The sequence below is a fragment of the Akebia trifoliata genome, chromosome 12, assembly GCF_017979445.1.
Source record: "Akebia trifoliata isolate Shusen 1 chromosome 12, ASM1797944v1, whole genome shotgun sequence".
Classification (NCBI taxonomy): Eukaryota; Viridiplantae; Streptophyta; class Magnoliopsida; order Ranunculales; family Lardizabalaceae; genus Akebia; species Akebia trifoliata.
In genome coordinates, this window is record NC_141386.1 from 26,408,228 (window position 1) to 26,419,127 (window position 10,900).

At 34.5% G+C, this 10,900-nt stretch overlaps 1 protein-coding gene across 1 annotated transcript; it reads right to left on the reverse strand.

The window, feature by feature from the left end:
• Positions 1-4,743: 4,743 nt before the first annotated feature.
• On the reverse strand, positions 4,744-8,100 carry LOC147389186 (receptor-like protein EIX2). Its single transcript, XM_086417480.1, has one exon. The coding sequence runs from the start codon at positions 8,084-8,086 to the stop codon at positions 5,024-5,026; it is 3,063 nt and encodes a 1,020-aa protein (XP_086273606.1). The 5' UTR covers positions 8,087-8,100; the 3' UTR covers positions 4,744-5,023.
• Between the last annotated feature and the right edge of the window lie 2,800 nt (positions 8,101-10,900).

Below are 10,900 nucleotides of genomic sequence, written 5' to 3' on the forward strand. Positions count from 1 at the left end.
TTTGTAAACTAATGATAACTCCCTTCTTTAATTTGTATTTCATTTTAGAGAGGAAGATACTGGTCTGATGTGGAAAAAAAAATTGCTCACAAAATGCGGGATCCACCAATCACATTAGCCCCCTATATTGAATGCATCCCTAATTTACAAAATTACCCTTGTTAGGCATGGCATGGCACACACTAAAGAGTCAAAATTGTTTTTATTTTTAACATGAGAAAGGTGTAATAGTCAAAACTCAAAAGAATCACTATTTAATTTACCCTTGATGTGCACTTAACTTTATGCTCTTGCCCTGTCGATTTTTCTAACCAATATATGTTGGTAAAATTCAAAAATATTCTCTCCAGGAAACTATATAAGAATACCATAATATAATTTTAGAGACATCAATTTTCGAGATATAGTTAGGATTAGGGATGTGTCAATGGAACAGTTCTAAATGTTTATAATTTTAAAAACCTAAATAAAATATTGATTTCGGATGTGTGATCGTTGAAATCAAAATCAATTCTACTAATACCCATTACGCATAGAATAATGATGCCTTGCCAAAATCTTAACTTTTTTCGGTCACCTTTTGTGCTCGGATTTACCCAATCCAATGTGCACCCCTAGTTTAAACATGTTCAACAAAGACTGACTACAATCCCAATTGGAGGAAATATTCAAGTTCAAAATCATAAAAGAGAACGAGGAAGACTTCAAGAATGTGGATGCAGATAGTAGAAGGAGATAGGAATACACTTTCAATAATAGAAGACATGTCTCTAGATCTAGATACAGTGGAATTAATAGATGAAGAAGATCCATTTAGCTGACCCCAAATCTTTGGGACAAGGCTTTGATTATAATGATGAAGTTGTTACACTTCTATAGTAACCCTTTAACGATCTTACTAGTGTTGAGGATTAGGTTTACTAACAACTACCTATGATATCACTTTCAGACTATTCATCCAAGTTTTGAAGAGAGATACTTATCGTTCGTATTATTTCAAAAACTGGGGCAAGAGGTTGAAAAGATGCAACCTGTTTCAGTGGAATAATTTATATTGTTTATATTATCGATCAAAAGCCTTTCTTTGTGTGTAAAAGCAAAGGATTGCTTGTGTGCTTGTAACTATCACGATTTCATTTTCCATTGCAATATCATATATTTCTATTAATTGTAGATGTTTTCACTCAAGTTAGCTTATACCTTTTATCATTGTACTATGTCATGAAAGTTTCATGCTCATTCTTTGGGTAGGTTGGTTAACACTAACGTGTTTAATAATGTTTAAGGGATGCTTTCAAAAGCAAGTGTGCTCTAATGTGGTGAAGGTTAATTTCATGATGGCAGTCATCTGACTGATAATTGATCCTTTTAATAATTGGTCGTGAGTCGGATATGTAGACACCCCATTTTCCCCTAAACCAAGCTCGAGAGCACTAAAAACATTCCGAGAAAGGATTCGACTTGAGTCAATTTTCAAATGATCGCGAGGGCCCCACGTTTATCCAACAAACTAACCAAATTTGTGATTTTGGCCTGGTATGGAGGTAACTAACGGCCAAGCTTATTTTTTTAGCCTAATCATGGGTTACCAATGGCTAGAAAGTCTTTTTTTTAACATAATATGGAGGTAACCTACGGCCAAACTTATTTGTTTTTTAGCCTGGTCATAGATTATCAATAGCCAGAAGAAATTCTTATAGGGTTTGAAGGTGACCAACAGCCAAAAGGAAATTTTGCACTGGCCATTGGTCACCTAAGACCAATTCTGTTAGAAAATTTTGAACCCATGTGCATTCGAATTTTGTGAGGGTTAATTACCCTTTAACTCACTTCCTCATTAACTTTTCCCTCAAGAAAATCCACATTTTTACCTTTTTACCTAGTTCAATTTCATAATAAACCCACTATCAAGGTTCTTTTGTAAATTTTTCTTTTCTTCCAACATAGACCCTTAGTCAATTTGGTCTCCACATGAGTGTAATTACTACCCTAACCTCAAGTTGTTAGAACCTAATCTAGGTAGTTTACACTTATGCCCCCTAGGTCTATCTTCAATTCTAGGAAAGTCAATGTAATTAGACCAAGTTCTAGAGGTGTTGACAATTTTACCCAACTCATAGAATTCTCTAGAACTTGTGAGTAAAGACAAGATTACCCCTAGGTTGTGAGAGAGTTAGTTGCGCTAGATGACCTTAATACCCAAAGTCCTCATCAAAATTTACATGCCATCTAGCCTAATTTTCTAGGATTTGATCAAAGTCGAAGATCTAAGACTTTTCTACCCTCTTCAAAGAATTCTTTAGAAACTTTGACATTTTACAATCTTACCCTCTTGATCATCATGGTTGGTGAGACTTCATGTGAGTGAAAGACCTTTAAGTCCAAGGAGAGTAGAGGTCATTTGGATTTCCTATGAAGATTTTGTTAAGTATATTGAGAAGTCTAAGATTTAAGACAAGTTTATCCCCAAGGGTCTCCCAAACTCTTATAAATAGGACCCCTATTTAAAGCAAAGAAAATAAAAAAGAAGGAAGAATCCAAATTTTTGTCCAAATTTCTCTTCAAAGAATAGAAGCTCTCAAGAAGCCAAAATGCTGTCCAAATTACTTCCTAAAGTCTTCTAGCCTACTTAAACTCTATCCAAACCCATTCCCAAACTTTCAAGAAGTTCAAACCAAAAAGACGAAGAATAAAAAAGAAAATAGAAAAAGAGAACCAAGGTGGGGTTGAACCCCCTTTCTCCCATTTTTAAATCCCCCTTTCTACTTATCCCCTTATTTCATTTAAGCAAAATTTACATCTATGTTTTCTTTACATGCAATAGTATAGATCTCAAATTTGTTTTGTGAGACTTGGAGGTAGTGAGTAAGACTTCTTAAAGGCAATTTCCTCCTATAAGTCCTCAATAAGCTCTTTGAGAGTACTAAATTATATATTTTTTTCTTTCTTTCTTTATATTTATGCAATTTAATTTCATAGTGTAGATGTTTTAATGTCATTACTTTACTTGCACTTTAAGTTTCCTAGAATAATAGTTCTTTTTGTTTTACCCACTTTGATAACAATAAAGTTAGAGAGTAAACCCTCCTTGAAGGTAATCTTCTCTTGATAAGCCCATCACATGCATACACTTTGCACACACACACATACACACACACAATACTTATAAAATGGCTACAAGCAAGAGTGTAGGTCCTTATGGACCTATATTCAACATTTAGAGCAAACAAAAATAAGTCAAAATGGATACATTCCAAGCATAAGGTCTTTAGACTTTCCATGGTGGTGTCCAACCCATAGACACCTCCTAAAAGCTAAACCAACAACAACATGTTCCCAAGAGAGTACATAATCTCTAAAACAGCTTTTGGATCTCAAAATGGTGAAATCCTTATGAATTCTCACCAAAATCTTAGGCTCATAAAAAATTCTAGCAAGCTACATTTCCATTTTAGTTTGTTCATTGTCTCATTTTGCTCTTTTTCTAAGTTTGAACTATAGCTCTTTTGAAAATAGGATTTGAATCCAAAATAAGGTGAAATCTTCATGGATTCTCACCAAAATCCTAGGCTAACAAAAAATTTCAGCAAGCACTTACTTCTAGTAAGGGCTTGCTCATCATATAGATTTGTCAATTTTCCAAAACAAAGCTATAGTTGAATTTCCTTAGTTTTCTTTTATTTTTCCAAAGCAAGTCAATGTTTCAAAATCATACTTATGGTTATATATTGGTAACCATCTTAGGATAGGTGGGACAAGGTGCCTAACACCTTCCTTGTCCCTCAACAGAACCTCCTTACCATAGATCTCGAAGTAGGTCATTTTCTTCATCTTTTGGATATGTGAGTCACTACAAGCCAAAAATTAGATTTCAAAAAAAAAAAAAAATTCTATAGTGTCCACTCACACTTTAATTGAATGGTGGCGACTCCTAAATCCATGTAGATGAGCTGAAACCTTTTTCAAAGGTTTCAAAGCCCGCGTGTCTACATGATACATGTGTATGCTATGTGGAGATAACCTTTTTGGTTCACCTTCAATTTCCAATGTTTTCATTCTTACCAGTTAGATTATCTCCACTCTTTAGCATCAATTTTGTTGTTTTAGATGTGCTCTAATTTCGACTGTATGCCGATGAACTACATGGTCGAATCGAGATATTAATGAAAATCTTTTGAGAAGAATATCAAGAAAACAATTGAAGTTCAACAAAGTAACCTTACAAACAATGAAGACCCCCGAGGACCTCTTACATGTTTACGTTAAATTTGCAGAGTTGTTTGCTAAATCAACTTTTCAACAACTGATTCCAAACCATTAATTTCTTAAGATTGATAAAGTTAGACATTCGACGGCTGATTCCTATGGAAGACATTTTAATTCATACATTCTAAACTAGTATAAAATACATTTAAGATTAAAAAAAAATATATATAAAGATTCAATAAAAGCAAATTGCACTAACACAAAACTTCATAAACACACAACATAGATTCTCCTACTCAGTTGAACAAGATTTTCCATTGAGATTCCCATCCAAAAAATCCAAAGAGATAGGGAAAGAAGTAAAGAAAGATAAACAAAAATAAAGGAAACTGTAAAGGATAAGGGGAGAGTGAAGAATGCATTACCACGTAAAAAATATACTTGTGTTTTAACCCATAATTATACACAGTTTTTTGAATTATTTAATCCGAGAGATGAACAAATTGTGAGTAATTCGTTTTAAGTCAAAAAGGCATATTTTATCAATAATTGAATTGCACAGCTATTTTAATCAATTATTGTATAATTCATGTATATTTGTGAATTGTTGGTCAAAGTGCTAACAATGATCCAAGTAATTTCGGTGTAGGTCTACAAAGGTTGAATTGAGTCAATGGGCTTAAATGACCTCTTAAGATAACTATATTTATTGTACAAAGAAACTAATAAAATTACACATTATTCTAGTAAATGTAAAGACATAAGCCCCACTATATATAAAGAGTACACGACTGACCAATAAACAAAGCAAATTTTTTCATTCTTCATCTGGGTTGCACTTGAGCCTCTTCTTCAGTCGAGTTACTGACACTACTATCACCATATACAATGTGCCAGTGATATCGTCCACAAATTGGAAATAAACGTACCTCCAAGTCTTTTTGAATAATAAAACACCAAAAACTCCCCAATTTCCTACCACGAATCCTGATGCCATGCCAATATGGAACCAACCTATCTTTGACTCTTCTTCATCAACTGTGGGAGCTTGTGATGACACATCATCTAAGCACTTCTTCTTCAATGGAACTCCACAAAGTCCTGGATTGCCCTTATAAATCGAAGGATCATCAAGGGTTTGGAGTTGGTTGCCTGATGGAATTTGTCCCGACAAGTTGTTGTATGATAGGTTCAAGTGATTTAAAAATGTTAAATTTGATAGGCTTTGAGGAATTGTGCCTGAAAGACGGTTCTTGGATAAATCGAGAGATTCCAATGAACTCAATTGACCAATCTTCGCTGGGATACTTCCGATTAAAAAATTTCTTGATAAATTCAAATTATACAGTTGATAAAGATCGGTTAGCTCCTCGGGTATCTGTCCTACCAACTTATTATTTGAAAGGTCGATGTTGATGATAAATCGCAGCAGTTTTCTATATTCATCTTCTCTTCCTCTTATGACTTCGCTTATTTGGTCATTGTACTGAATTTGTCCATAGTCATCATACATTTTCTGTCCTGTTTGATTGGAAGCCATAGCACTGAAATTGCCGAAACAACGGGGGATGATTCCAGATAAATTGTTACTAGCAAGGTCCATTATTTGAAGATGAGATAGATGGCACAGTTCTAAAGGAATATCACCATCAAAGTTATTCGACTTCAGCCTTAAAATTTGTAACGATGTCAGGCTCTTTCCGATCCATGCAGGCATGTTCCCGGATAATTTATTCTCTCCAAGGTCAAGAACAATCAAGTCTAAGCAGTTTTGCAAGGCCAAGGGGAACATTCCAGTAAAGCTGTTGTTGTTCAAGTGCAATGATTGTAGCGATGATTGATCACCCATTGAATTTGGAATAACTCCTGAGAGATGGTTGGATGATAAATCTAAAACTGCCAAGGGTAAATTACCCAAACAATGAGGGAGATGTCCATACAAATGATTTTTTGAGAGATCAAGAAGCAGTAAGATCTTCATTTTACATAATGCACGAGGGATGCTGCCACCAATAACGTTATCAGAAAGAACCAAACTCTGTAATCCAGGCATCATATCACCTATACTTTGTGGTATAGTTCCTGAAATTGAGTTATTGGAGAGATCCAATATATTAACATTGGAAGGAAAATGTGGTAAGTGACCCTCAAATTTGTTGGAACTCAAATCCAGAGTTAAAAGTTGATTGTTTGACGCCACAAAAGTAGGCACCTTGCCATGGATCTGATTGTGAGAGAGTTTTAAGAAGGATAAATGAGAAAAGTGGTTCACAAACCAATTTGGAATGGAATCTGAAATGCTTGCATTGGAGATATCCAAATAAGTAACAGTAGTTTGTGTTCGTAGCCATTTGGGAAACGGGAGACCTATTAGGCAAGATGACATTATCAAAAAATTCAGTTGGAAAGGAGGTACCCAATCAGGTCCAACTTTCAGAGCCAAAGAGTTGGAACTCATACCCAAATGTTGTAGTTTGGAGAGTTGAGCAAAATGAACCTCAGATACAACACCTTTTAAAGAATTGAAAGAAAGATCCAATCGTTTTAGCTCTGAAAGTTGTCCCAGGCTTTCTGGAACAGTCCCATTCAATTGATTGTCATTGAGATCTAATTCTCTCAAAGTCGACAATGAGCCAAGAGATGTGGGAATAGGACCATTCAATTGATTGGAATCGAGATATAATTCTCTCAAAGTCAACAATGAGCCAAGAGATGTGGGAATAGGACCATAAAATGAGTTCAATCGAAGATAAAGGTATTTTAGATTCTTAAATTGGCCCAACCAATTAGGCAAATACCCATTGAGTTCATTAAATGACAAATCCAGTAACTCCAAAGTATCCATGAAGCATGGAGAAGACAAGTACTTATTAGTTATTTTCCCTGCTAATTTGTTGTTAGAAAGGTATAATGTTTTCAATGAGCAGAGATTCCTTGAAGCATCAAGAATTGGACGATTAGAAGTGAAATAATTGCCGAAGAGATCAAGAAAAATAAGAGAAGTCATGTTCCAAAGAGCAGTTGGGATTGGACCTTCAAATTCATTCGAGCTAAGATCAAGGATGGACAGAGATGTGTGATTATTAAGAAATGATGATGATGAAAGATGAGTGAGAGATAGTCGACAAAAATGCAAGCGCAACTCTTTTAAAGAAGAAGGGAGCAAGTTGAATAATTGTGATGCCTCATTTGAAAAATCGATTCCACTCATGTCAAGGTGTTGAAGAGAAGAAAGATGAGAGATCCAATTCATATTTTCAACAGCATTTGAGAATGTGAAAATAGTTAAGTGCATGGATAATGAGACCACATGGAAGGTACAAGAGAGATCGAGAGAATGCAAGTTGGAGAGATTACCAAGATGAGGTGGAATAACACCACGAAACATTGCTAAAGAGAGATTGAGATATCTCAATTCATGGAAAGATCCAAAAAAGTTGGGAATTTTGGAATAAGAGAAATTGTTAAAACTCAAGTCCAAGTAATTCAAATGTTTCAACTCAAGCAATGAAGGATTTACCTCTCTACTTGCCACCAGACTTCTCCCATAAAGAAAGTCAATATCGTAACCAAAGTCAAGATATCTCCTTGCGTCAAAAAATGGGTAATTTCGAAGATCAAGCTTGATGACGTGTCCGGTAGTGTTGTCGCAGGTTATTCCATTCCAAGTGCAGCAATCTTGTTGTTGTTGTTGGGAGAGGACCCAAGAAGAGAGGCGATGTGTGGGATCAATGAGACCTTCTTTGAACTTTAGTAGAGCTTCTCTTTCCTTCGGTAAGCAACGCAGCAGTAACTTGGAATCTTCTTCACTGAAGCAGTAGTAAGTGAAGTGGATCATACAAGAGAACAACAGCACAACAATAATCATGAATCTCGCCATTAGTTTCTTCCTCAATTTTAATTCCTCTTTTACAATAACAAGATTTATTTATTTATTTATAGAATAAAGTGGTGGTCCCTTCCCTTTCCTTCGTGGAACCTTTCGTTTCTCTTTTTTCTCCTTGACAGTGACACGGAAGAAAATAAAAGAAGAGAGATTTACTAGGAAGGCCTCACTGTTGCCTTTTTATTAAAAAAACTCCCTTGGAGTTCTAATAACTCCAAGCCAACTTTGCTTTATTAAATTTATACCTCAGTTTTTCAACTTCGTTACCACGTCATCATACACTTTTAAATATTCATTCTACCCTCAATTTAATTTTCTATATCTAACACCTCCGGCTGCCTCTACTTGTAAAATTTAGAGAGTGGCTATTGGCACTCCAACTTTTACCTATACACCCATATTTCTTAAATTATTTATCACACTCCAATTAACTATTAAGCAACACCACTCAAAATAACACATTGAAACAAATTTAACATTTGTTTACAAGAAGGATCAAGCCAGTATAAAATTCTAAATCTATGCCATAGAAGTCCTAAGAAAATATAGAGAGTTTCTATTGGCACCCCAACTTTGGTTGAGAATTTTTATTTTATTTTAATTATGGTGTAATAAGTAGAAGTTGGGTACTCTATTTCAACACAAATAAATAAAATAAAATTTCAATGATTTAGAATTTTATATGGGCTTGATCCTTATTGTGAACAAATATTAAATTTGTTTCAATGTGTAATTTTGAGTGGTGTTGTTTAATAGTTACTTGAATTGAGAAATAATTTAAGAAATGTGGGTATAATAAGTAAAAGTTGGAGTGCCAATAGCCAAAAGAGAATGTAGGGAGATATTAGATACTCCTTAGACAAGACCATGGCCTATGGAATGGGTAAAGCCCAAAAACAAGCCCGGTCACCTGTCTATAGTGATTCCCAGTTTTTGAAAAAAAAAGAACTTGTCAACAAATTACGTAAATCTAGTTGTAGATACGCGTGTTTCAAATGCTACAAAGCCAAGAAAAGTGAATTAATGAGCAAGTTTCAAATGTTAAAAGTCAAGCTAAGCCCCCTAGAGTCTTGGAACGCTATTAATGAGTCAAGTTAAACCCGCTAGAGTCTTGCAACGCTATTAATGAGCGCATTATAAACACTATCAATGAGTCAAGCTAAGCGCGCTAGAGTCTTGGAACGCTATTAATGAACCAAGCATTATATGTTAAAAGTCTAGATGTGTTAACCCTACCAAAGACTTGGAATGCTGCAGAGTCTTTCACCCTTTGTTTCTCTCTCTAGAAAAGGACTTTGTTATGCCATTCACATGGGGGGTCAATTCAATTTGTCTTTTTTGCTCACAAGGTCTTTGTTGTTTGGAATTTTTTAGCCTCAAATGGTTTGAGGAAAGAATTGTATTTTTAGTACATACGTTTATGCAATTTAACCAACACTTCATATGGAATGGGCATATGGCAAAAATTAAAGTGTGAATCTTGATGTAAGGATGGTGCAAATTTAGGAGAATAGATTGATGCATATCCCAAGGTATTCACCAAACTCATCTATCATGTCACATGGTGTGATAAAAATACAATCTTATATCCTTCCTTGCTTGGCAAGCAAGGGGGTATGTTATTAGCATGAAGGCAAGTTCAATGATTTTGAACCCATGCCATGGTATCAAACAAATAGTTTGTCCAAAATCACTCCAAGTCATAAAAGCTTATAAGATCGTTTAGCCACTCATGCAATTGCTTAGGAATGTGTAGAAATTAATGCACAAATAGGCAAAAATTAACAAAAATGTTTACAAAAGGGGGTATATAATCTCTTGTATATCTTTATCGTACTAGAAGCGAATTATATTGTCTTGAATATATGACCCTTAGATGTTAAATACATGCATCTTGAAGTGTCACAACGAAGTATAGATTAAGTATCAAGCTTAATCAAATTTTTTCCATCAAGATTGACATAGGATTTTACTGCCACCAGAGTCATTCCTGCACTTCAATTTTGATGAAAAAAGTGTTTTATCTTAAAGCTAGTATTAGTGTGCAAGGGATGGCCAAGCATTCATGGGGTCAGTGATCTTAAAAGCCTGTATCAGACCTAATTAGCAATTCAAATATGTTCAAAAAAATTATTTTCTCAACAGACCAACCACTCAATTATCCCAATTTTGTGGTGAGAGATCCCATTCATCCACTTAATTACATGAAATTTCCCAACTTGTTTGAGATTTGATTATTTTGTATTTTTCTTCTCAAAGCCACTACAGTTTGCAAACTAATAATAACTCCCTTCTTTAATTTGTATTTCATTTTAGAGAGGAAGATATTGGTCTGATGTCGAAAAAAAAAATTGCTCACAAAATGCGTGATCCACCAATCACATTAGCCTCCTATATTGAATGCATCCCTAATTTACAAAATTACCCTTGTTAGGCATGACATGGCACACACTAAAGAGTCAAAATTGTTTTTATTTTTAATATGAGAAAGTGTAATAGTCAAAACTCAAAAGTATCACTATTTCATTTACCCTTGATGTGAATTTAACTTTACGGTCTTGCCCTATCAATTTTTCTAATCAATATACGTTGGTAAAATTAAAAAATATTTTCTCCAGGAAACAATATAAGAATACCATAAATAATTTTAGAAACATCAATTATTGAGATATAGTTAGGATTAGGGATGTGTCAATGGATCAATCCTAAATGTTTGTGGTTTTAAAAACCTAAATAAAATATCAATTTCGGATGTGCGATCGCTGAAATCAAAATCAATTCTACTAATACCCATTACACATAGAATAA